The 27965-nt window shown below is 42.8% G+C and overlaps 1 protein-coding gene across 1 annotated transcript; it reads right to left on the minus strand.

Annotated features, from left to right (window-relative positions):
- Positions 1–683: 683 nt before the first annotated feature.
- LOC109872067 (calponin-3-like) lies at positions 684–27886 on the minus strand. Its single transcript, XM_020463168.2, has 7 exons — positions 27627–27886; positions 5345–5466; positions 4810–4876; positions 4542–4679; positions 4156–4272; positions 1981–2127; positions 684–1467 (listed from the first exon to the last, which is right to left on the minus strand). The coding sequence occupies exons 1-7, from the start codon at positions 27681–27683 to the stop codon at positions 1078–1080; spliced, it is 1038 nt and encodes a 345-aa protein (XP_020318757.1). The 5' UTR covers positions 27684–27886; the 3' UTR covers positions 684–1077.
- Between the last annotated feature and the right edge of the window lie 79 nt (positions 27887–27965).

Consider the following 27965-nt stretch of genomic DNA (forward strand, 5'->3'; position numbering starts at 1 on the left):
TCGCACCAAAGTATGTTCATCTCTAGGAGATAGAACACATCTCCTTCCTGAGCGGTATGACAGCTGCGCGGTCACATGGTGTTTATATTTGCATACTATTGTTTGTACAGATGAACGTGGTAACTTCAGGCATTTGGAAATTTCTCCCAAGGATGAACCAGACTTGTGGAGGTCTACAGTATTTTTCTGAGATCTTGGCTGATTTCTTTTGATTTTCCCATGATGTCAAGTAAAGAGCCACTGAGTTTGAAGGTAGGGCCTTGAAATACATCCACAAGTACACCTCCAATTGACTCAAATGATGTCAATTAGCCTATCAGAAGCTTCTAAAGCCATGACATAATTTTCTGGAATTTTCCAAGCTGTTTAAAGGCACAGTCAACTTAGTATATGTAAACTTCTGACCCACTGGAATTTTGATACAGTGAATTCTAGGTGAAATAATCTGTCTGTAAACAATTGTTGTAAAAATGACTTGCGTCATGCACAAAGTAGATGTCCTAAACGACTTGCCAAAACTATAGTTTGTTAATAAGAAATTTGTGGAGTGGTTGAAAAACAAGTTTTAATGACTCCAACCAAAGTGTATGTAAACTTCTGACTTCAACTGTATAGGGCAAAAAACATTTGTTTTAAAAAAAGCTAGCAAGGATAGTAAAATTCTTGCTCTGTTGATAACAAAATCACTCTCTCTCAACACTCTTTATATTACAGTAATACCAGAGTAACACAATTTGCATCAGTTTAAAAAACGTCATCATAAGTGGTCCCACAAAACTGTATCAAACTAAATATATAGGCCTATGGTTCATATGATCCATAAAGGTACTTGGACATGTTTCTCCACTCCAATTCTGCTAGAAGGCCACTATAACGTCAAATATTCCCAGACACACTTATGCCAACTGGGACTACTACTACACAGGGTGACTTTTTGACAACGCAAAAAAAAAGCGCTGTTGTCAAAACAAGCGCACATTTTTTTAGCTGCCAAAATGGGGCCCACAGAGTCTAACGGGAAAATATAAAATGACACCCTGTAGAGGGGAATAGGGTGCCATTTGACACACAGTCAGTCTAATAGTCGATGCCCTGGTCCTCGTCATAGTGCCCGCTGTACTGCTGTTGGTACCCACCCCGGTACTCCTCTTCGTCGTCATGGTGATACTGGTACTCTGCCTGGTAGTCGCTGTCACTAATCTCCGATCCATTGGTCCCCGTTCCTAGGCTCCCGTTGCCATGGCTACCTGCATTGTTGCCGAGGGTAACGGGAGAGGTGGGCTCCGTGGGGGAGGTGCAGTACTTGGGGTCGTAGATCTGCCTGCCCAGGCCGTAGCTGCTCATTCCCTTCTGGGATGCCACCTTGTTGGTGCCCATCTGCAGGGAAATGGTGGAGCTGTCTGCTGTCTGTCCTGCCGACTTCTGGTCGTAGATGTCACGGCGGGTACCCGGCGCCGACATGCCAGCCTGAGGGAGAGGAGGGAGGGGGAGCGGAGGGAGGGAGAGAATGGGAGTGGAGGGAGGGATGGAGAGAGGACAGGGGGAACGGAGGGAGGGAAGGTTAGGTTGGTGGTTAAGTGGGAGTGTGTGTGTGTGTGAGAGAGAGAGAGAGAGAGAGAGAGAGAGAGAGGGTGTAAAAGGGTGTGTGTTTGTGAGAGAAAGCAAGAATGTGTGTGTGTGTGTGAGAGAGAGAGAGAGAGTAAAAGGGTGTGTGTTTGTGAGAGAAAGCAAGAATGTGTGTGTGTGTGTGTGTGTGAGAAAGAGAGAGAGTAAAAGGGTGTGTGTTTGTGAGAGAAAGCAAGAATGTGGGTGTGTGTGTGTGCGTGCACCTGGCCACAGTAACCTTTAGTTGGTAGATGTCTCACTCTGATACAAGATTACTGCTAATTGCTTCTAGGGATTATAGTGGCTAGGAATCCACTGCAGCAGAACCATAAGAACCACAGTACTTTATACACCACAGACGAACAGTACTCTTACCTGGCTGGCTCCTTTGTTGGTTCCCATCTGCAGACTGATGGTAGTCTGGTCATAGGGCTTGTCCGTCTGTGACTTTGGGTCGTATAAGTGTCTCCTGGTCCCGTACGCTGTCATACCAGACTGGCTGGCACATTTATTTGTCCCCATCTACCCACGACAAAAACAGCTTTCAGACATGGCTCCATCCATAGGTCACAATGTCCTCTAATCAAATCTATTCTATGTCTGGCAATGGTATTGACCACAAATTTAATTTGTTTTTCAGAGTACGACTGGTATCCATTGTTTTGGTACAGACAGGATAAAACACACGCACACACACACACACACACACACACACACACACACACACACACACACACACACACACACACACACACACACACACACACACACACACACACACACACACACACACACACACACACACACACACACACACACACACACACACACAGAGTATACCAAACATTAGAAACATCTTGAGTTGCAATCCCTCCTTTTGCCCTCAGTACAGCCTCAATTCGTTGCGGCATTGACTCTACAAGGTGTCGAATGCGTTCCACAGGGATGCTGGCCCATGTTGACACCAATGCTTCCCGGACTAGTGTCAAGATTGTGGGGACTGTCTTGTTAGACTTTAGTGCAGCTTTTGACATTATTGATCGAAGCCTGCTGCTGGAAAAATGCATGTGTTATGGCTTTACACCCCCTGCTATAATGTGGATAAAGAGTTACTTGTCTAACAGAACACAGAGGGTGTTTTTTAATGGAAGCCTCTCAAATATAATCCAGTTAGAATCAGGAATTCCCCAGGGTAGCCGTTTAGGCCCTTTGCTTTTTATTTTTTTTACTAACAACATGCCACTGACTTTGAGTAAAGCCAGAGTTTCTATGTATGCGGATGACTCAACACTATACAGGTCAGCTACTACAGCGAGTGAAATGACTGCAACACTCAACAAAGAGCTGCAGTTAGTTTCAGAATGGATGGAAAGGAATAAGTTATCCCTAAATATTTCTAAGACTAAAACCATTGAATTTGTAACAAAACTCTCACGAAACCCTAAACCTCAACTTTATCTTGTAATAAATACTGTGGAAATTGAGCAAATTGAGATGACTAAACTGCTTGGAGTAACACTAGATTATAAACTGTCATGGTCAAAACTTATTAATGCAGTAGTAGCTAAGATGGGGAGAAGTATGTCTATAATAAAGCGATGCTCTGCCTTCTTAACAACACTATCAACAAGGCAGGTCCTACAGGCCCTAGTTTTGTCGCACCTGGACTATTGTTCAGTCGTGTGGTCAGGTGCCACAAAGAAGGGCTGAGGAAAATTGCAATTGGCTCAGAACAGGGCAACACGGATTCCATCCTGACTGAAAGTGGAGGAGAGATTGACTTCAATCACTACTTTTATTTATGAGAGATAATGACATGTTGAACGCACCGAGCTGTCTGTCTAAACTACTGGCACACAGCTCAGACACCCATGCATACCCCACAAGACATGCCACCAGAGGTCTCTTCACAGTCCCCAAGTCCAGAACAGACTATGAGAGGCACACAGTACCGCATAGAGCCATGACTACATGGAACTCTATTCCACATCAAGTAACTGATGCAAGCAGTAAAATTTGATTTAGAAAACAGATTAAAAAAACACCTTATGGAACAGCGGGGACTGTGAAGCAACACAAACATTAGCACACACACACACAGATTTAGTACTGTAGATATGTGGTAGTGGTGGAGTAGGGGCCTGAGGGCACACGGTGAGTTGTGAAATCTGTGAATGTATTGTAATGTTTTAAAATTGTATAAACTGCCTTAATCTTGCTGGACCCCAGGAAGAGTAGCTGCTGCTTTGGCAGCAGCTAATGGGGATCCATAATAAATACAAATACAAATGTCCATTGGGTGTTGGACCATTCTTGATACATACGGGAAACAGTAGAGCGTGAAAAAATTAAAAAACAGCAGCATTGCAGTTTTTGACACAAACCAGAGCACCTGGCACATACTACCATACCCCGTTCAAAGGCACTTACATATTTTGTCTTGCCCAATCATCCTCTGAATGGCACACATAAAATCCATGTCTAAAAATCCTTCTTTAACCCGCCCCACATTATCTCTGTGGTAATTGCAATTGTGTTAGCATGACTCACCTGCAGTCCAATGACACATTGTCCAGCCTTCATCTTCTCCTCGTCGAAATGGCGCGTCCTCTTGTCCGCATACTTCACACCGAGGTCACAGTTGGAGTTTGAACCTTTGGTTTTCGCCTGTTGCATGGTAAGAGACAAAATAACAAAGTCAGTGTTGCTTGCAGTTTTACATACATGTTTTTACTCACTAATTATAACTGTACTGTTAGCCTACAAAGTGTTGCATAGACATCTCAATCACCAGCAATTCAATAAAAACCAATGTTTGCCTCCTTTTCATGTCATGCTCTCCCATGGCACTGTGTGTGGTGTTATAGCACATGGTTATAACGAGGTCACGAACAACTCAGGGTTCCACATTCATCCCAGTCTAACCGAGAACCTACCACACCAGCCAGGGACAGCAGTGTGCTCTGGACCTGGGTCATGTTCCCATTCTCAAACAGGTCATTGGCCTCAAAGATGTCGTTGGGACAAAGGCCAAACTTCAGAATGGCTCGGATGAAATTCCCCAGATTTTCCAGCTAGAAGTGAACAACAAAGGAAATCAGACTTCAGTCTCGTTATTTAGTCTTGTCGAATGAAAAGCATTTTCCCCCTGTGAAATGGCAGCGTTACAGTATATATCAACATCTTTTATTTTGTTTCACGTACCTTGTGCCAGTTGAGTTTGGAGTGGTTGATTTTCTTGATGGAACCAGGCTGCAGTTTGTTTATCAGCCTAAAGGTCGAAGAAAATAGTAAGCAATTACAGTTTGATATGAACATAAAACAGATTCTCAACTAGAGCAATGACAAATAACACACTGTTCCTAGTGCTAATGAAAATAATGACAGAGAGATTAAGACCACAGAGACCTCTGTAGGCCTTTTCAACACCTGATCACTGTTATGGCAACAATATAACATCCTGTATTAAGTCTACTTGAGTGATCATCTATCGAGGAATGTGACTAAGTATTCCTCTACATCCTCATAGCGGACTGAGCTGAAGACAGGCGAAGTCTAGGACTTGTAAACCAGTAAATTGAACAGGGCAAAACATCCTTCACATGTTGGGGATGATAATACAACCTAACAATATGGACAAATGGTATAATATGTATAAATACCTAAAACATTAGAATACATATAATAGTAAATCCCACACAGATACACTTTGTGTAGACAGAAAAAAAATTAAACTAACTCGCAGAGGATGACTCCGTCCTTAAGGCCCTTCTGGAAGTTCTCTCCAATAGGCATGCCCGTCACCTCCTCGATCCAGAACCGGAGCTCCTCCTCCTTCTGCAGGTCATACTTCCCTGCGATCTGAAAATATCAAATAATTATGTAACTCCACCCACTCTTCATTTAACAATAGTTCAAAATCAAACACTGACCCCCCTAGACACTTGTGGGGATATGACAGGTTCGGATAGGTAGGCTATACGACATCAATACCACTTATCCTACAAGTGGGCAAGGTCGAGCAATTACCATAGACTTCCGATCCTGCACGCAAACCCAATCCTAACACAAACCAAACAAGCTACATACTTAAGGTATCTTGTAATTTGATCCAATTTGAACCACAATGTAAGCCTAAACCTAGACTACTTTATGAACTCCATAATCTTTTAGTATGATTGTTCTTTCTACTTGAATTTTGTATTTATATTGATGTGTGTATTTTCTGTAATTGATGTAATTCAGGGCTCATGTGTAAAAGAGACCTTTGTCTCAGTATGACTGCCTGATAAAATAAAGGTGAAATAAATAAATATTATGCCTGTGTGTGACACAGGGAGTGAGTCTGTGAGTTCTAATAGCATTTAGGTAGAGAAGAAGTGTTTATGTTAAGTGTGATGCATTAGTCTGACCTCAACAGATTGCTTAGTAAGCAGTGAGCAGCACACCATTTCAATAGTTATAACTCGTGGTCTTTGGGCATAGCCGGCCCACTCCTTGGGAAAGTTAGATTAGGTCTGTTTAATGGGTAGACTTGCACAATAATTTATGGGGCTTTTAGCCCAATCTAAATACAGAACATTTGAAAAAGCATTATACAATTAAAACCAAAAGGAAAAACAATCCATTCTATCCATTCATGTATTTTCTTAAAGAGAAAGTCACTTGAGGTAACGCTCCAGTCCTCACAACAGAAGGCCAAAGCTTTTAAACTGAAGCCAAAGCCGATCTATCACATATCGTTCTAAAGGTCAGTTTTTGGGGGAAAACACTCGTCTCTCCTCTCCCTCACATCACTGCTGTGTGGCCTGTTGCCAGGAGTGGTAAGACACACAGGAAATTACATGGACCGCTGCCCCATGACTGAACCCTGGCTTTAGGGGACGGCTCCACAGATTCCCCAGTCCAGACTAACACTGTTGCTTTACCCAATGACTTGAAGGAGAGAGAGAAAGACAGACAGACAGACAGACAGACAGAAACACAGAACGCAAGATAGAAAGACTCCTGAGATGTCCTGTGCAATGAAGTGTCTTAAACTTCCATGAAAACATCACAGAGACAACGTTACGTGAGATAGCGGAGGGAGACATTAGAGGCATATTGCCCTCAGCCATCTTAACGAGCATTCATAGGCTGCTTGGTTGAAGCCCTGGGCTTCCAACTATGATGTACATATCTTCAAATCAAATCCAATTTTATTCATCACATACACATATTGAGCAGATGTTTTTGCGGGTGTAGCGAAATGCTTGTGTTCCTCGCTCCATCAGTGTAGTAGTATCTAACAATTCACAACAATACACACATGTAAAAGTAAAAGAATGGAATTAAGAAATATATAAATATTAGGATGAGCAATGTCAGAGTGGTATTGACTAAATACAGTAGAATAGAATACAGTATATACATCTGAGATGAGTAAAGCAGTATGTAAACATTTTTAAAGTGACTAGTGTTCCATTATTAAAGTGGCTAGTGATTCCATGTCTATGTATATAGGGCAGCAGCCTCTAAGGTGCAGGGCTGAGAAACTGTGTGGTAGCCGGCTATTTAACAGTCTGATGGTTTTGAGATTGAAGCTGTTATTGATGCACCTGTACTGACCTCACCTTCTGTATGATAGTGGGGTGAACAGGCCGTGGCTCGGTTGGTTGATGATCTTTTTGGCCTTCCTGTGACATCGGGTGCTGTAGGTGTCCTGGAGGGCAGGCAGTGTGTCCCCGGTGATGCGTTGGGCAGACCATACCACCCTCTGGAGAGCCCTGTGGTGGCGGGCGGCGCAGTTACCATACCTGGCGGTCATACAGCCTGACAGGATGCTCTCAATTGTGCATCTGTGAAAGTTTCTGAGGGTCTTAGGGGCCAAGACGAATTTCTTCAGTCTCCTGAGGTTGAAGAGGCGCTGTTGCGCCTTCTTCACCACACTGTCTGTGTGGGTGGACCATTTCAGATTGTCAGTGATGTGTACACCGAGGAACTTGAAGCTTTCCACGTTCTCCACAGCGGTCCCGTTGATGTGGATAGGGCCGTGCTCCCTCTACTGTTTTCTGAAGTCCATAATCAGCTCCTTCGTTTTGTTGATGTTGAGAGACTTAATTTTCCTGGCCCCACTCTGCCAGGGCCCTCACCTCCTCCCTGTAGGCTGTCTCGTCATTGTTGGTAATCAGGCCTACTACCATTGTGTCGTCTGCAAATTTGATTGAGTTGGAGGCATGAGTGGCCACGCACTCATGGGTGAACGGGGAGTACAGGAGGGGGCTGAGCACGCACCCTTGTGGGACCTCTGTGTTGAGGATCAGCAAAGTGGAGGTGTTATTTCCTACCTTCACCACCTGGGGGCGGACCGTCAGGATGTCCAGGAGCAGTTGCACAGGACGGGTTTCAGACCCAGGGCCCCGAGCTTAATGATGAGCTTGGAGAGTACAATGGTGTTGAAGGCTGAGCTATAGTCAATGAACTGCATTCTGACGTAGGTATTCCTATTGTCCAGATGGGATAGGGCAGGGTGCAGTGTGATGGCAACTGCATCGTCTGTCAATCTATCTATCTATATTACTGCCTCATTGCCAGCATGCGTAATGGGTCTGCGGTCAAACGACCACCCCACATCACTGTCAAACGCTCCCTAAAACACTTCAGCACCCAGGCCTTTCTAATCGACCTGGCCCGGGTATCCTGGAAGGATAATGACCTCATCCCATCAGTAGAGGATGCCTGGTTGCTCTTTAAAAGTGAACCTCTTCACCATCTTAAATAAGCATGCCCCATTAAAAAAATGTAGAACTAGGAACAGATATAGCCCTTGGTTCTCTCCAGAACTGACTGCCCTTGACCAGCACAAAAACATCCTGTGGCGTTCTGCATTAGCATCGAACAGCCCCCGTGATATGCAACTTTTCAGGGAAGTAAGGAACAAATATACACAGGCAGTTAAGAAAGCTAAAGCTAGGTTTTTCAAGCTGAAATTTGCATCCTGTAGCACAAACTCAAAGTTCTGGGACACTGTAAAGTCCATGGAGAATAAGAGCACCTCCTCCCAGCTGCCCACTGCGCTGAGGCTAGGAAACACTGTCACCCTCGATAAATCCACTATAACGGAGAATGTAAATAAGCATTTTTCTACAGCTGGCCATGCTTTCCACCTGGCTACCCCTACCCCGATCAACAGCAATCAACCCCCCACAGCAACCCAAGCCTCCCCCACTTCTCCTTCACCCAAATCCAGATAGCCGATGTTCTGAAAGACCTGCAAAATCTGGACCCTTACAAATCAGCCGGGCTAGACAATCTGGACCCTCTCTTTCTAAAATTATCTCCCGAAATTGTTGCAACCCCTATTACTAGCCTGTTCAAACTCTCTTTCGTAGCGTCTGAGATTCCCATAGATTGGAAAGCTGCCGCGGTCATCCCCCTCTTCAAAGGGGGAGACACTCTAGATCCAAACTGCTACAGCCCTATATCTATTCTACCCTGCCTTTCTAAGGTCTTCGAAAGCCAAGTTAACAAACGGATCACCGACCATTTCGAATCCCACTGTTGTGACGTTGTATTAGTTAATGTGACAACTGTTGCTCATCGAATGATTAAAGGTTTCTAATTTCATGATTAACTCAATCAAGCAATTATTAACTCATTAACCTGGGGCACCATGGGAAAATTAGTTTTATTGAGTTTCTATTTCCCAAATTAACTCAAAGAATACCAGAATATCGATTTTACAACAGCCGCTAATTAACCAGTTACCTCTACAGTCTCGTTCTGAACTTTGCATAATCCGGGAATCTGCACGGCCCCGGGTCTCACCAATGAGTTCGTACCACACCAATCTTAGTTGAGTATTTATTTAGTAGAAAGCTACAATTATGATACAAGATATACATACACAAAAACACATTCTAGGCTATTGATTAGACTTTGTATAACGGGCCAACACACTATGGATTTAAAAGAGAGAAAAAGCGAAAGTACACGAGAGAAATATACATTTGGGTGAATTTGTCAGCTATGCTTATTCTAACCCTAGCCTTGCCCCAAACTGCCGCTCTTATGGGTCAGAATATAATGATGTAATTACGTGGGGAGGGTCTCCGTGGATTCTCCGCGTGGACCGTTCAGGCTGCTCAATGAGGCACTTCTCCGGCGCAACTCTCTGGTCGTCCTCACGATGTCGGTGTCCTTTTGGCTTAGGAGTCTGTTCCCTCGCCCTTGCTCTGGAAGGGTTCTTCTGAGGACAGTCAGCTCTGTAGCTCAGAGCTCACAGCGTAGGAATGAAACAGTGTAGATACCACGATTCGATGGGGAGTGGAGGCTAGGTGGTTCGACATGAATTCACCCGCTTAGACACAGCTACTCACCAGTAGCTTGGGTAGAATTTTAAAATTTGTCTTCAAACTTGTGTTGCGTTTTGGGTTCGTTGACTTTTTAGATCTCAGCTCAGCTTGGTATCTTCAGCTTGGGTCACTTAGTCTGATATGTTAATTCTTCACACACAGGTTTTATACCCTCGGGTCAGAAGTGGGCGTAACCGGCTTTAGGGCAATTCTCTGGGCGTACCAAGTTAAGAGCAAGGTCTAGATTTGACTCAAATCCAATTTTAGACAACTAACTTCACATTTCATCTTTACCAAAACATTCTCTTTGATTTGGACATTTTCCACACAACGTACAATATATAAACATCAACCATATACTAGGTAAACTGTTGACGTTACAATGTTTTCGTTATAACGTCAACTATTAACCTTTAATAACAAAACGACATACATTTTCATATTCCACCTATCGTCATGACCACCATTGTGGCTGACGGAAACCAATGTTCCAAAGTCCCTTTATTTCATGTTTAATGTTCTCAGGCTGGTTCTCCATATTGAGGGGACAAAGGAATGTTGTGTGGCCTAAGATTTACCAGGGGCGTGAGGGGTCATAAAAAACCCACATATTCAGACCCCTAGATCTTTCCTCCTCTGTTGGGGTTGAGAGATAATCTGTAGGGTTGTAGTGTCCTGTAACCTGACCTGATCAGGACAGTCATGACACCACCGTACCTTCTCCGCTATGCAATCTGGTTTTACTATATCGTTTTACTAAACGATATCATAACCGCCATCGATAAGAGACATTACTGTGCAGCCGTATTCATCGACCTGGCTAAGGCTTTCGATTCTGTCAATCTTATTGGCATACTCAACAGCCTTGGTTTCTCAGATGATTGCCTCGCCTGGTTCACCAACTACTTGTGTGTCAAATCGGAGGACCTGTTATCCGGACCTCTGGCAGTCTCTATGGGTGTGCCACAGGGTTCAATTCTTGGGCCGACTCTCTTCTCTGTATACATCAATGATGTCGCTCTTGCTGCTGGTGATTCTCTGATCCACCTCTACGCAGATGACACCATTCTGTATACCTCTGGCCCTTCTTTGGACACTGTGTTAACTAACCTCCAGACGAGCTTCAATGCCATACAACTCTCCTTCCGTGGTCTCCAACTGCTCTTAAATGCAAGTAAAACTAAGTGCATGCTCTTCAACCGATAGCTGCCCGCACCTGCCCGCCCATCCAGCATCATCACTCTGAACGGTTCTGACTTAGAATGTGTGGACAACTACAAATACCTAGGTTTCTGGTTAGACTGTAAACTCTCCTTCCAGACTCACATTAAATATCTGCAATCTAAAATTAAATATAGAATCGGCTTCCTATTTCGCAACAAAGCATCCTTCACTCATGCTGCCAACATACCCTCGTAAAACTGACCATCCTACCAATCCTTGACTTCGGCGATGTCATTTACAAAATAGCCGCCAACATTCTACTCAACAAATTGGATGCAGTCTATCACAGTGCCATCCGTTTTGTCACCAAAGCCCCATATACTACCCACCACTGCAACCTGTATGCGCTCGTTGGCTGGCCCTCACTTTATACTCGACGCCAAACCCACTGGCTCCAGGTCATCTACAAGTCTCTGCTAGGTAAAGCCCCACCTTATCTCAGCTCACTGGTCACCATAGCAGCACCCACCTGTAGCACGCGCTCCAGCAGGTATATCTCACTGTTCACCCCCAAAGCCAATTCTTCCTTTAGCCACCTCTCCTTCCAGTTCTCTGCAGCCAATGACTGGAACAAACTGCAAAAATCACTAAAGCTGGAGACTTACCTCCCTCACTAGCTTTAAGCACCAGCTGTCAGAGCAGCTCACAGATCACTGCACCTGTACATATCTGTAAATAGCCCATCCAATCTACCTCATCCCTCATCTACCTCATCCCCATACTGTATTTATTTATTTATCACTAAAGCTGGAGACTTACCTCCCTCACTAGCTTTAAGCACCAGCTGTCAGAGCAGCTCACAGATCACTGCACCTGTACATATCTGTAAATAGCCCATCCAATCTACCTCATCCCCATACTGTATTTATTTATTTATCTTGCTCTTTATCTTGGCCAGGTCGCAGTGGTAAATGAGAACTTGTTCTCAACTAGCCTACCTGGTTAAATAAAAATAAAAAATAAATAAATTGGGGCGGTAAGCAAATTGAAGTGGGTCTAGGGTGTCAGGGAAGGTAGAGGTGATATGATCCTTAACTAGCCTCTCAAAACACTTCATGATGACAGAAGTGAGTGCTACGGGGTGATGGCCATTTAGTTCAGTTACCTTTGCTTTCTTGGGTAAAGGAACAATGGTGTACATCTTGAAACAAGTGGGGATAGCAGACTGCGATAGACTTGCTGTCTCTGCCTGGCCGGTTCCCCTCTCTCCACTGTGATTCTCTGCCTCTGTTACAGGGGCTGAGTCACTGGCTTACTGGTGCTCTTCCATGCCGTCCCCAGGAGGGGTGCGTCACTTGAGTGGGTTGAGTCACTGGCGTGGCTTCCTGTCTGGGTTTGCACCCCCCCTTGGGTTGTGCCGTGGCGGAGATCTTTGTGGGCTATACTCGGCCTTGTCTCAGGATGGTAAGTTGGTGGTTGAAGATATCCTTCTAGTGGTGTGGGGGCTGTGCTTTGGCAAAGTGGGTGAGGTTATATCCTGCCTGTTTGGCTCTGTCCGGGGGTATCATCGGATGGGGCCACAGTGTCTCCTGACCCCTCCTGTCTCAGCCTCCAGTATTTATGCTGCAATAGTTTATGTGTCTGGGGGCTAGGGTCAGTCTGTTATATCTGGAGTATTTCTCCTGTTTTATCTGGTGTTATGCTCTCTCTAATTCTCTCTTTCTTTCAAGACGTCGGTATCCGCACCGCGGCTGGTTTTCCCTTTGTAATCCGGGATTGTCTGTACACCCTGCCACATACAGTGCAAGTTAAACGTGTGGACACACCTACTCATTCAAGAGTTTTTCTTTATTGTTTACTATTCTCTACATTGTAGAATAAGTGAAGACATCAACTATGAAATAACACATAGAATCATGTAGTAACCAAAAAAAGTGTTAAACAAATCAAAATACATTTTATATTTGAGACTCTTCAAAGTAGCCACCCTTCGCCTTGATGACAGCTTTGCACACTCTTGGCATTCTCTCAACCAGCTTCATGTCATCAAGGCAAAGGGTGGCTACTTTTAAGAATCTCAAATATATATTTATTTGTTGAACACTTTTTAGGTTACCACATGATTCCACATGTTTTATTTGATATTTCTGATGTCTTCACTATTAGGTGTGTCCAAACGTTTGACTGGTACTGTACATCTCATGTCTGAGCCGTTGAATTGCGACTCCACTTTGTCTCTGTACTGACGTTTTGCCTGTTTGATTGCCTTATGGAGGGAATAACTACACTATTTGTATTCAACCATATTTCCAGTCACCTAGTCATGGTTAAAAGCGGTGGTTCACACTTTCAGTTTTGCGCGAATGCCTTCCATGGATTCTGGTTTGGGTAGGTTTTAACAGTCACTGTGGGAACAACATCCCCTACACTTCCTGATGAACTCAGTCACCGTGTCCATGTAAGCGTCAATGTTATTCTCAGAGGCTACCCGAAATATATCCCAGTCTGCGTGAAAACAAAACAATCTTGAAGCATGGATTCCGATTGGTCAGACCAGCTTTGAATAGACCTTAGCACGGGTACTTCCTGTTTGAGTTTCTGCCTATAGGGAGGGAGGACCAAAATGGAGTCGCAATCTGAGGGCCTTGTAGGCACCTCGAAAAGGTGAGTGGCAGTGATCTAGTGTTTTTCCTAAGCGAGTACTACAGTCAAGGAGTTGATAGAACTTCGGCAGCGTTTTACTCAAATATGCTTTGATAAAATTTCCAGCTACAATAAATGCAGCCTCAAGATATGTGGTTTCCAGTTTTCATAAAGTCCAGTGTAGTTCCTTGAGGGCTGTCGTGGTATCGGCTTGAGGTGGGAATTTCCACGGCTGTGACTATAACCAAAAATAATTATCTTGGGAGGTAATACGTTCGGCATTTGATTGTGAGGTATTTTAGGTCGGGTGAACAAAAGGTTCTGTATGTTATCACAATCGCACCATGAGTAGTTAATCATGAACTATATACCCAGCCTTTCTTCTTCCCGGAGATTTCTTTATTCCGGTCTGTGGGATGAACTGAGAACACAGCTGGCTGTATGGAAGGGGAGAGTATATCCCGAGAGAGCCATGATTCCATGAAACAGAGTATGTTACAGTCCCTGACATCTCTCTGGAAGGAGATCCTCACCCTGAGCTCGTCTACTTTATTGTCCAGAGACAGTAAGTAAGTAATATACTTGGAAGCGGTGGATGGTGTGCCCGCCTCCTGAGTCAGACTAGAAGTCCACTCTGAATACCTCTTCTCCGTCCGCGGCGACTTGGAGCAGCCTCTGGGATAAGTCCAATTGCCCTTGGGGGTACGAACAAAGGATTGAATTCAGGAAAGTCCTATTCCTGGTCGTTACCGCCACTCTGATATCCAGAAGTTATTTCCAGATGTATGTAATAACACAAAAAACTTTCTGGGCTAATAATGTCAGAAATAACACACAAAAAAAACGAAATATCCAAAGTTGCTTAGGAGCTAGAAGCAGAGCTGCCATGGCAAGTTATGGTACAGTAACAACGATGGAGTCAGTAGTTTCCCCATACAGAAGGAATGTGGAATAGCGATCGACCAGGTTTCTTCCTCGCAGCTCAAATTACTGTAGTGCATCCTCAGTCTGGCACACAAGCACAGATCTGACTGCCTCATGGGGAAAGCAGAGGGGTTCAGACACTACATACAGTGTACCTGGATATCAAGGAGACAATCTGACGCTTACAAGGTCTTTGGACAGGATAGGTCTTTGGACAGGAAAATGCAAACCCTATTGATGGCTGTGTAACGAAAATGCAACTGTTCACAATACAACCTCAGTGTGGAAATATATAAAATATATACTTTTTTTAAATGAATTATTATTTCACTAAATATTTCACAAACAGAGATTGTGAGCCATGGGCTATTGACTTCCATGCAAATGTATGGAATAAAAGGTTAGGTACCGAACCTGAACAATACAAAGATATCTCAAAGTAACAAAACCTCCAAGTTTATATCAACCTCAAAAACAAAAAGCCATTGGCAATACCACTAGTCTGTTTTCACTGTCTGAGTCAAGCTACCACAGTGTCAAAACAGACCCTCTTCAAGGTCTGTGTGTGTGTGTGTGTATGTGTGTGTTTGAGAATGTGGGCAGTGTGTGTTTAGCTAGGAGGAGCCGAGGTAGATCCAAGAGATCCCTCATCTGCAATTTATTAAACACACACGCTGCACTTGAGTGACACACACACACACACACAAAACCAGCACCTCTTGCTGACTATGGTGAAAACAGGCAAGTAGAGGTTTTCCAAAGGTTCAGAGCCACCTGTGTTAGGCCTAATCCTCCACATTCAGAGTCTAACCTCTGCTGAAAGAAGTCTTCAGTTCTCTCAGTAAGACAGAGGGCTGAAATCCCATCAACCTCACACATAAAAACTCCCACTTTAACTGTTTATCACCCTTCACACACATAACAAACCAAACGTTTGTGCCTAATAGTTCATCACCCGCCAACATGAGAGTCTTGACAGAGTCAAATCTGAAATCTGTCATCAAGATGAAAAGGGAAAACAATTATTTCAGTATTATTTCAGTATTGCTCAAAGGCTGTGTGTAAGAAAGATGGCCGCCGTTCCTACAAAGACCAGCAGTCTTCAAAAAGGGCAAAGAGTCTTCAATGTGGTTAAAAGGAGGGGAAAGTTGATGTGATGTCCCTGAAATAATTAATCCAACTTCGATACCAATCTGGAAGGGTCAGAGTTCAATGTGAAAGGTAGATAAAGGAAAAAGTGCCCCTCGCAACCTTGTGTCGTGCCAAACAAGCTACGCTATGCTAGCCGTTACTATGAGACTCATGTCCCACACAGGGAGTCCTTTAAAAAAATGTCCAATGCAGCCATTTTTTTCTCAATATCAAATCATTTCTGGGTAACAATTAAGTACCTTACTGTGACTGTTTTCATTTAAATGGCCAAAAAAAGTGCAAAAATAGCTTCTTAACAAAGTGCAATTTCTCAAGCAAGAACTTTGCTAGAACTGTCTGGGAGAGGTCTAAGTGGGGAAGGGAAAACTGAAAATGTGCCATTATTGGGAGAGAGGCTTGGAACTGTTACTTATTGGTCAAACTAATTTACGCAAGGTGCTGTCACTGTGGATAGCCAAAACTCCATCCCATGGAACGCCATTTGGATCTTTGCCGGTCAAAAAAGATACACGTCAAATAACACAATTTGACGCATTAAATAAGCTTTAAAATTTTTTATTTGATTTATTTAACTAGGCAAGTCAGATAAGAACAAATTCTTATTTTCAATGATAACCTAGGAACAGTGGGCTTGTTCAGGGGCAGAACGTTGTACATTGTCAGCTCAGGGATTCCATCTTGCAACCTTTCGTTTACTAGTCCAACACTCTAACCACTAGGCTACGCTGCCGCCCCAATGACATGTCAAATAACACAATTCTATTATAGAATGTTGTGTGTGCTGAATTTGCAGTCATTTTCATTATTCTTAGCAATGATTTAGGAATCCTTGCGAGTAAGTATTAGCTAGGTAGCCACGTGTTGTTCGCCTATTGAAATGTAACTTCAGTTCATGAAAATAAATAGCTAGCCAACTACGTAACCCCGTTGCCCAAAGCTAACGTTATAAACAGCCAGGTAGCTTCATCTGGCTAGTGAGGCTCGACCGGACCGGGTTATGTGTTGTGAAGCTAGCCACAATTAGGATTAGGCATAATAGTGGAATTTGCGGTTTGCCTTCAAAACAAAAGTACCTATTTGAAAGTGATGCAGAAGGTTACAATTGGTGGAATCATGCCATATTTAGACTAGATAATGTTAAACAAGGTTGGAATGTGAAGCAATGAAATGGGGTATCAGTCTACTCAGTGACACCCACAGAACACAACTGTGAAGAGTTTAGTGTTATCGTGGGACTGTAGCTCTTATCGCGGGATTGTGACTGTCTGAAATCACCTCCCCAGTCAGCCTATTGTGTGTATTGACATTCATATCGCACTGTACAGCTTTACCTAAGGACTGGGGATCAACGAAATGGAGTATCAGTCTATTCAATACCCAAGATATTTTTTATTTAAAAAAAAGAATTACAAAAAAAACACAAGGAAGGGGTAACATAAAATTATTAGAACATGAAGGACAAACAATACAGCAACAAGACACTATCAAACATGTATCAGTCTTTCCGCAACAGAGCCATCCTTAAGTGTGAGGGTGCGTGTGCATGATAATGATATAAAATATATGTCATAGTTTCCTTTTTCATGATCAAAATCTTGTGAAACCTGAACGAACCCTCCAAGATCACCCACAGTTCCCCAATAGCTGTCCCTCAACCCACAGTCCCCCCCCCCCCCCGGAAGAAGACAAAGAAAAAATACAATTAATTCCATTCCCCACCCCCAAGAACCCCCCACTGCAACCAAGAGAATGAACTAAAGAGAAATAAGGAAAAGACAGAAGAAAACAGCAAACAACAATGCAAAAAATATAAATAATAATACATTTTAAACAAATGACATCAAAGACAACTGAAATCATAACAGCAATGCCAACTGTATATGCTTGTGGGGATCAACGAAATGGAGTATCAGTCTACTCAATACCCAAGATATTTTTTCCCCAACATCCTCCTCAGAGTTATCAGACTCCAAAACATCCACGCAGTTTTGTTTTTCCTCTGGAATAACGCTCAATACACATAGTAGATTGACAATAAATATGGCTCAATTCAGTTGTTTCAGAGTCCCGCAATAAGAGCTACAACGCTAATGTTCTCTGGGTGTCACTGAATAGACTGATACGCCACGTCATTGATCCACAATCCATAGGAAAGGCTGTACAGTGAAACAAGTATGCCCCCAATGCAATTCTAAAGTCTAATACATCCAGTGTGATTTCAACAGATTTGTCAAATTAACAATTAGTCTTTTGTTGATTTTATATAACCTTGTTTATTATGATCTATTCAATTATAGCATAATTCTACTTTTTGTATTAATTTGCATCACTGTCAATGACATACTTTTAATTTGAAGGCTAACCAGAAAGTCTACTATTGTGGCTAATCCTTATTTTGGCTAGCTTCACATAGATGGTCTGACCTCCATTAATCAAATAAGAACAGTTTCATTAATTAGGGTTATTTCTGATGATGACACCTAGCTATATAGTTAGCTAGCTAACTATAGCTACTGAAACAGATGATGTTGTTTTGCTATGTTTTTGGGGAAGAACATTGTTTTGCATCCATCAGCTAGCTATCTTTGTTTATGACCAGCACTGTTTGTGCGCGAGACAACTTTACCAGCATCATAGCATACGTATCGATGAATCGTTGTGACATATGAAATACGAGTGATAGTGTAATCAATGTGTAACAACTACGTAAAAAAGTCATGAACGCGTTAAATTATTATGTGACGTGCAGTCATATTCAGGTCCTGATTGGTCAACAAGCTTATTTGACACGTCAAATAACACTATTTGATGTGTCTTTTTTTTTTTACACGCAAAGACCCAAACGACATAATATCCCACCAAAACAACCTGAAATTTCAGGCAGTCTTTTCAACCAGCTCTTTCACTAAAAAGTCCATTTTCATAATTTTCACAAGTTCACAGTATTATTCCAATCTCAGTGTGGAAATATATACAAAGCACAGGGAAATCACATTTTTGACTGCACTAGGCCTTTAAAACGTCCCGTGGATGGCTGACAGAAGGGAGTGTGAACAGTTCCTGTTCGGATCTAGCAATCTCTCCTCTACAGCCCAACAATAGCTCCAGTGTTCTTGGGACTTGATAGAGCAGAGCTAGCTAGGCATTCAGAGAGGAAAGAGGGGGAGTAAAGCAGAAATGGGTTCATCTTTCTCTTTTCTCAGGCATGCAGAGAAAGAAACCCCCTTGTCTTATACTACCACTCCTGCCCACGCAACTGGAAGCATTTCCTGATGGGTCTGGGGAATGGAGACAACATCTGGACTGAAAAAAGACTGAGATATTGTAAACGGGCCGCTCCTTATGGATACGACTTTACTGTACTGCATGTTGCAAAAATCACAGGCTTTGTCCTCCAAAAACCTCTTACTGTTTGTTACCACAAAACCCACAATCTGTCCAAATATTGGTTATCCATTTATTGGAGAGGAAATAGCATTGAATGGAGCCTTGACAATATAGACAGCTGGTGAGGCGTTAATAAATGATTAACCTTCCGTGGCTCTGGAAAATGTTCAATGGAGTGGAATGATGCAATGATGATGAGCGTGAGGTGAGGTAGAAACAATTCACCATGTCTGTTTATGTCGCCCTAGGCCCATTGTCATATTGCTGTTTGTTGTAGTGCTGAGCGATTCACCCATTTTTAAACACCTACTTGACCAACTCAGTTCAATTATTTGAATTCCATTTGGTGTTTTTTTTCTGTGAGCCCAATGCTCACAGAAAAATGTCTAGTTTCTCTAGAAATAAATCAGATCCAGCCTGAACTGTGCAATGTAGTAGGGAGTTGTAGTTTCCAACAGGCCAATTTTCTGCATATATAGTTTAGTGCATAAAACATGGTAATTAACTTCAATGAACACAATCCATTGTGCATCTACCTGTCCAGTCTGTATTTATTTTACGCCTGCTACAGAAGAGAGAAGAATGCGCGATCGTAAGGCGATATAGAGAGCAGCTTTTGCTTCGCAAGGTATCTCTGGAAATACATATTCCAAGTGATTGATAGTTGGTATTTATTCAGCAGTCATAAAAGTATGCATTACTTACTTTGAAGAACTACAAAATAGTGATTTTGTCAGACAGCAGCTCTATAGAGATGAGATGATGACTTGGCATAAAATAATAAAGTCATCAAATAAAACAAATGTAATATACACCGTTACTGAAATATTGTATTAAAGTAACGTGAATAAATGGTTAATAAGTGATAAGCAGTAATGAGAAGTCACTACCATTATGGGACTTATTCTGTGTTGTTACAGCACTCAACCCAAATAATCTAAACCAAAATCGAAAATTGTGATATTTTTTTTCATAATCGAACCGACTTTAAAAGCACAAATTGTTCAGCACTAGTTTGTTGACATACAGTAAGAACGTGTTAACAGTCTCAAGTAAAGCTGGAAGGCGGCCATTTTCCATATTGTGTGAACAATAAAGTTTTTCCTTTTCCAATTCGAATCTATCCATCCTCAAAAATGAGCCATGACTCAAAATGTCACTGTTATCCTTAGGACACATCCTCCTGACCTAAAAATAACCAGAAAGGAGAAAAAAAAAGACTCCCAATATGTCACAAACAAAAAGTGCTGCTGCTCCATCCTGTGTTTTTCTTGAAGGGCAATTATAGCCAGTGTTTATTAACAGCACTCAAGGAAGACTCCTTCCTGTTCTCCTTGAGGTGTCAGCGTGGGGTTTAAAGGGCCACTCTGGGACTTCCTCAACAGAGGGAGGAGGGCCACATCAGCACTTTAGAGGAGCTTCAACAAAAACATGACATTCCCTCCCAACAGCCATGCGTGTTGTGATGGTAGAGCTAATTAAAAAGGGAAGGCACACACGTGCACACACGTGCGCACACACACAGCCCCCAGTTTGATTAAATATATGAATACTTAATTATTTTGCATTTACATTCAATTATGCGAAACAGAACAAGTGTCGGGTCTTTCCTGGCAGTTACATGCAAATATTTCCCGACTGAAACACTTGAGCATAATCTCTTCAGTCCTCTCTCAAACAACTATCTGCCAAGCCAACACCACAAAACATGTCTTCTGTGCTCTGTGTGGCTGGACATGGGCTACCCTTACATACTGTTTTCAGGGGATATATTTTAAGTCCTATGTATGAGACGCACCGTGCACATGATGTTCACCGCAGCCTTATCTGTTGTGAGCAGGAGAGAAAAGTAGCTGCAGACACATAATGCTGCAGATACGATACAAGGACGGTGTGATGAGAGGAGCTTGGCCAAAGTCATTTGAAGTGCGAAAAGGTGTAGGGAAGGTGGCTTGAATTCATCCTTATTGAAAATGACGCAAGTTGCGTCTTCGTAGAGAGATTCACCAGTAGGTGTTGAATGTTGAATGTTCACATAAAAGAAAGCACATTCTTGAATAGCCTTCTCTTTTCTATGGTCTTCACTTCTTTCTATTTGTTTCCTCGTTCGGGTATTCATGATGTGGACACGTTTGTAGCGGTATAGCCCACTATGTACTGTAACTCTGTAATGCATCTCTCACTAGGGGTGTAGGTTACAGAAGGGGCATAGGTAGGGTAGCAGGTAGGCTAGAGGTTAAAAGTGTTGGCCCAGTAACCGAAAGGTTGCTGGTTTCAATCCCGAGTCGACAAGGTGAAAAATCTGTCGATGTGCCCTTGAGCAAGGCACATGTCCATGTGTCAAAACTTCTAGCCTGGTTTTCATAATTGCTAGAGGACTGAACGTTTAAGTGTCCTGTCCTTGAGCCAGCGCAGTTGTCAGGCCATCACAGCACCACTTTATTAAAGTCCTCACTGTGAAGTGACCATACTTATGGTGGGCATTTGGCTGATATCATTCAGTATGATAAGTAGCCTATACTAGAGATATGTGAAGTTTGAAATCAAATAAGATTGCTAATATGGGACAATTGTTGGCTACAACCATCAAACTAGTAGGTAGTATTTAAAAGGATGATAAAAAATGTGCACATGAATGTTATAAACGTATTTTTCTAATTATTGTGAAAGCATCAATTCAGGAAATTTATTGCAATATGGATTTTAGTCCATATCGTCCAGCTCTACTGTAGCACTAAAGAAAAAGGTATAACCGCAACAGTTTCAGCCCTGTATCAGATTCATAATTCCAGTTATTGGCATAGTTGGAACGTTTTGGACGGTATCAGATAACACAATGCAGGAAGCCACAACTTGCGATATGGCTGAAAGCCAGGGAGAGGTTAATTTACAAAGCAGGCTAATTCACTTTCATCATTGCTTCAATTACTGGACAAAGCAACATCCTTTGTAGTGTGGAGCTCTATTGTACTCATGCATGTTAAGTATTCATAAACAGCACATACAAGCATTTCCTGAGAATTTCCAAATTAATCAAACTGTTAAAGTGCATCACACTAATAAAAGCTAAAAAAAGGTACAGTAAACATTACCTTTTAAAATGGAGAACTCACTTGACATGCAAAACCAATTGACAGAGGATGTGTGTTGAGCTGCTAACAAAAACATAGGACGATGTCAATGCCATTTCAAATCAATAATCAATTTCCTGAATCCACTGAGTTGAAATGGAATAGACTCCAATCACCCAAGCCTGCTACACCAGTACAATGTCCCATGTTGTTGCTGTTTGACACAGCCATAGTTGTGAAGATGTTGTGCGGTGCTTTTTAACCATCAATGTAATAAAGGCTGTGTAAGGTAATGCTGACGACAGCCAGTGACACACACACCAAAGCTCCCACTGTGGTCTTAACGTCAAAGTGATGGGAGCCTCCCATTGTGATCAGCTATTTACTTCCTGGAACACATCTGGGTGCCAGCCTGCCAGGAGTTACCATAAGAACCATGACCAGGAACCCGTGTGGAGGGCTCTACTGGGGCTTTAACTATACTATTACAGACAGTTTCCCAGTCTCAGTTTAAGCATATTCCTGGCCTAAAAAGCAATTTCAATGGAGTTTCTACCTCGAGAATGCCAGGAGTAAGCTTAATCTGGGTCTGGGAAACCGCCCCAAAGGCTTTGCCTGAACTGCATTACTTAGATCTTCACTAGAAAGAAATATTAAAAAGTTATAAGGGACGTTGGCTTTGAGGTTTTTGTGCGCCGCTTGACAGTTCAGAGACATTCATGGCACTTCCTATGAAACATAATTATTTTCCACAAGCAGACCACTGAAGGGCTGGCATATCTCCGTCAGACTTCTAATAAAGCGTATCTTCTGGCAGACAACGTGGAAAATGTCTCCGCTCACACTGGCAGACAGCGGGAAAGGGAAGGAAGTTCATGGAACCACTGCTTTGCATGGATGGAATGACACAATTCGAGATCCAATTTAAATGGGAGTGAAATGACAAAAAGTGTCACGTTGTATAAATGATTGGAGACAAGGGCAGGAATACGTAATAGGGTTTTTTAATACTCCACCCAAAAATACAACATGTCATGAAAAGGCACGGGGACGAAGCCCAACCCAAACAAAAGAGTGAGGTTAAACCTCTAATAAATACATGGGACGAGACCCGTAACAACAATACACGGGACAACACCTCTAATAACAAGTGCACAACAATTCACGGGATGAGACCCGTAATAACGAGTACACAATACACGCAGCACGAAAGCCAAAACAACAAAGCACAGGTACTCACAAGACCAACAGACATGGGAACAATAACCGACAAAACAATGGTGAACAGAGGGCACATGTATACAATTACTAATCAGGGGGAATGGGAACCAGGTGTGCGTAATGAAACAGTTCAGTGACGCCTAGAGGCTGGTGACGTAGACCTCCGGAGCTGGTTCACGGAATGAGTAGCAGTACCGGGGGAATCTGTGACAGTACCCCCCCTGACGCGCTGCACCTGCAGTGGGAAGACACCAACCTCAAGGACAACCACAGGAACGCGGTGCGGGTCGGTCAGAGCCAGTTGCAGCTGCCGAAGTTGCATCGTCGTTGGACAGGCCAGTTGCAGCTGCCGAAGTTGCATCGGACGGGCCAGTTGCAGCTGCCGAAGTTGCGACAGCGTCGGATGGACCAGTTGCAGCTGCCGAAGTTGCATCGGACGGGCCAGTTGCAGCTGCCGAAGTAGCGTCGGATGGGCCAGTTGCAGCTGCCGAAGTTGAGCCGGCATTGGACAGGCCAGTCGCCCGAAATTGCGGCGGATTCGGAGGGGCCAGTTGCAGCTGCAGAAGTTGCGGGTGCGTCGGACAGGCCATTCCCGCTGTCTCCATTTAGGGTCGGTTATTCTGTCACTTTGTATAAATGATTGGAGACAGGCGCAGGAATACGTAATAGGGGGTTTTAATACTCTACCCAAAAATACAACATGCCATGAAAACATGCCACCCAAACAAAAGACTGAGGTTAAACCTCTAATAAATACACGGGACGAGCCCAGTAATAACAATACATGGGACGAGACCTGTAATAACGAGTACACAATGCACGCAGCACGAAAGCCAAAACAACAAAGCACAGGTACTCACAAGACCAATGGACATGGGAACAATAACAGACAAAATAATGGTGAACAGAGGGCACATATATATACATTTACTAATCAGGGGGAATGGGAACCAGGTGTGCATAATGAAACAGTTCAGTGACGCCTAGAGGCCGGTGACGTAGACCTCTGGAGCTGGTGCACAGAATGAGCAGCAGTACCGGGGGAATCCACCGGAGAGGAGCTGTGGATATCGGTATAAAAAGATAAAAACGACAGGGGAAAGTTTTTCCAGACTATGTGGCTAGACCTGGGAAAACTCTGGGCCCTAGATATACAGTAGCTATAAGTGGGTCAAGCAAGGTGGTCAGGAAAAACTCCTGGTGTACTGATGATTTCTAGTAGATTTGTACCCAGACAAAGGGAGGTGATCCACCTCTTTAGTTCATGTGTGGGACAGACTGAACATGTGGTTGATAGACCTCTGGGCCATCTGGCGTTCTCCCTAGGAACAATGTGCTCAATTGAACAGAAGTAGGGTTGGGCGATATATCAAATTCATTCGATTAATTCGAATTTATGTTTTTGTGCGATGTTCCAAATGCCTGCATTGCATGAATCTATATGGGAGTTTACGTCTGTTTGTTCTCATGTTGTCTTTTTTGTCTCGTCTCCTTCTCTCCTTGTGCTGTGTTCACCTTCCCATTTACACCAGAGATCTGCATATAATGACGAGATGCTCATATCTCCGCTCTAACAACGGGAGTCGTTTGCCCAAAGGCAGGAAGGCAGACGACAAGCTTAGATCCAAAATAAGCCCATAGAAACGCATTGGGATTATTTGGGACAGATTTTAGCGAGAGTCAAACCTCTCACTTCTCCTCTTCCTGTGTGTTTACAGTTTACACATATCAAGCCACTCCTCCTGCCACTCACACAAAGAAAGATGGGAGATCACTTCTTCCTCTCTGACAAGCGGTTTCATCTCACTATTTGCATTTGGTCCAACAGAACCGTTCATATGGACACCAAAACACATTGAGACATTATTTTGCCGTAATAGTGGAGAAGTTAACCTATTTAACGATACCCTTTTTATGTCTCAACTACTCAAATTGCGTGCAGAGCAGACACTACTCAAACGAGAGTATCTATGATCCTTGATTCTGGAAAATTAATGCTCAGTTTGTCGCGCACGGCATTCTAGTAGCTAGTATGGCCTACCGCTAGCAGCATTTTTGCCAAAGACTTTTATACTAGCTGTCTAGTCTGTGTTTTATAAATGTACAATAAGCATAAAACGCTATTATATAAAGAATCAGCAACTTGATCTCATTCTCAGAAATAAGGTAGGGCACTTGATTTCAACATCTGAACAAAGTGGACAGGCATGCTATGCTGTTCAAACAGTTGGAGGCAGACAGAAGGGTGTGTTCATAACAATTCAACTGTTTTGCCTTGTTAGCTAGCAAATAGATCCAAGTTGGCTAAAACTTGAAATATGAAGATTAGCTGGTTACTCACTAGCATGTGCTTGAGAGATTGTTTATGAGACCTGAGTTAATTTTCTATATCTTAAAAAAAAAAAATTACCTTTATTTAACTAGGCAAGTCAGCTAAGAACAAATTCTTATTTTCAATGACGGCCTAGGAACAGGGGCAGAACGACAGATTTGTACCTAATCAGCTTGGGGATTTGAACTTGCAACCTTCCGGTTACAGGGTAACCACTAGGCTACCCTGCCGCCCCAAGCTTAATGCCTGCTACAATAAGTTAGTCATTATTAGTGAATGTATATTATGCATGGTTACTGTTAAATTTGTAACAAAAAAGGGCATTTTCATAGACGGACTTGAAAACAAGATAAGTGATTATCACAAAAAAAGCAGGTTCAACTATTTTGACAATTTTATCCTAGTGGTTAGAGCGTTGGGCCAGTAACCGAAAGGTTGGTGGATTGAATCCCTGAGCTGACAAGGTAAAAATCTGTCGTTTAGCCCCTGAACAAGGCAGTTAACCCACTGTTCCTAGGCCATCATAAGAATTTGTTCTTAACTAACTTGCCTAGTTAAATAAATAAAACATGTTTTTCCTAGGTATAACTTGATAAGCCCTGAATTCATTTGCTTATTGATGGCTGTTTGAAATGCAGTGTATCCCGTGCAGCTCAGTTGGTAGAGCATGGCGCTTGCAATGCCAGGGTTGTGGGTTAGTTTCCCACAGGGGACTAGTATGAAAATGTATGCATTCACTACAGTAAGTGGCTCTGGATAAGAGCATCTGCTCTTATTCAGAGATATATATCGTGAATAGCCCATAAGTTTGAGGGAAAAAAGTTGTATATAATTTTTTGGTCATTTCACCCAGCCCTAAGCAGAAGCCAAGAAAACATGGAGGACTTGGAAGGGGGCCCAGCCCATCAGTCATCTGTTCAAAGCTGAGCTGCATAGTACATCTAACGGGACCCTTTAAAACTATAGTAGCAAACTGATTCCATATGAGATACGGTCTGACAAGGAAGGCAATGCTACAGCTTTAGATGGTATATAAAGTACAATAAACTACAGAGGGGTCAGACAAGGAGAATGCATTGTCGAGGATGTTGTCTAGTACTGCAGACTTCACTCAGCAGTATAGGGGCCCCTACACGCCCATACAGGCTCCACCCACTATGGTGGAGCAACAATGAGTTGTTGGCCTTGCCATTCATTCATGAAGCTTTCATCATTTCTTTGACATGAACCCGAAGCATCAAATAAGATCATAAAGGAGTATTGTACATTTGTAAATCCCGCATCACTATGTAGTCGAATTAAAGGTTGCATTTGTGAAAGGTCTGGGAAAAGGGGCCCGAGAATGGACATATTTTTATTACAGCCTAGTTGGTGATGTGTGTTGATCACTAGTTTCCAAGGTAGTGTTCCAAAACAGACATATTCTCAGTGCAGATTCATTATGTTGAAGACATTAAATCACAACCTATTTGCAATTTGTTGTGCGGGGTATTCTGCACTATGTAACCTGGTAGACTATCCTTTTCAGGACAACATTTACAAGACAAAGGGCACATTGACTGATCATCATTCATATGCTTCTGAAGTACGTGGCCATTTGCCATCACACACTTTCCATAAAAGGAAAACCATTTCCAGGTCGTATCGAGGGAAATGAATGCACCGACTGATGCGAAGCAGTTTCACGTGGGCCACTTGATGAATGCAAATAATTCGTTTCCTAAATAAAAACGTACAAAAATCTAAATGCATCAATTTGATATGTAAAATTGTAGTCCTAATAGTCACGCTTACCTTGCTTCTCAATTCTGCAGTCAACCCGTACACTGGTCCCTTGTTGAATTGAGTCATGGTCCTTTGTTTTGCAAATGTAAAACTGTGTCAATAATTTGCAACAAAAGTTGCTGCTTCTTCCAAGGTTCCTCTGTTACAAAGTAACAAGTTCCGTACAACAGTGTGAAACCGTCAATCTTCTAAACCGAGATAATTTGCTTCTTCAGCGAGCAGATGGAGAGAGAGAAAGAATCTACGTTCGTACAGAAAGTTTGAGTTGCAGTAGCTCCTCTAGACCAAAAAAAAGTGTGCAGCGCGAGAGATACCTGCGGTAAGCCAATCAGAAGCCTTGAATTTCTC

Source organism: Oncorhynchus kisutch, linkage group LG27 (assembly GCF_002021735.2).
Source record: "Oncorhynchus kisutch isolate 150728-3 linkage group LG27, Okis_V2, whole genome shotgun sequence".
Taxonomy (NCBI): domain Eukaryota; kingdom Metazoa; phylum Chordata; class Actinopteri; order Salmoniformes; family Salmonidae; genus Oncorhynchus; species Oncorhynchus kisutch.

Bases quoted from the DNA above. Each gene is read 5' to 3' on its own strand.
- LOC109872067 (XM_020463168.2), bottom strand. From the start codon at position 27,683: ATGACTCAATTCAACAAGGGACCAGTGTACGGGTTGACTGCAGAATTG. The intron at 5,467-27,626 runs GTAAGCGTGACT...TGATATTTTCAG, and splicing joins CTGCAGAATTGAGAAGCAAG to ATCGCAGGGAAGTATGACCT. The intron at 1,468-1,980 runs GTAAGAGTACTG...CCTCTCCCTCAG, and splicing joins CCAACAAAGGAGCCAGCCAG to GCTGGCATGTCGGCGCCGGG.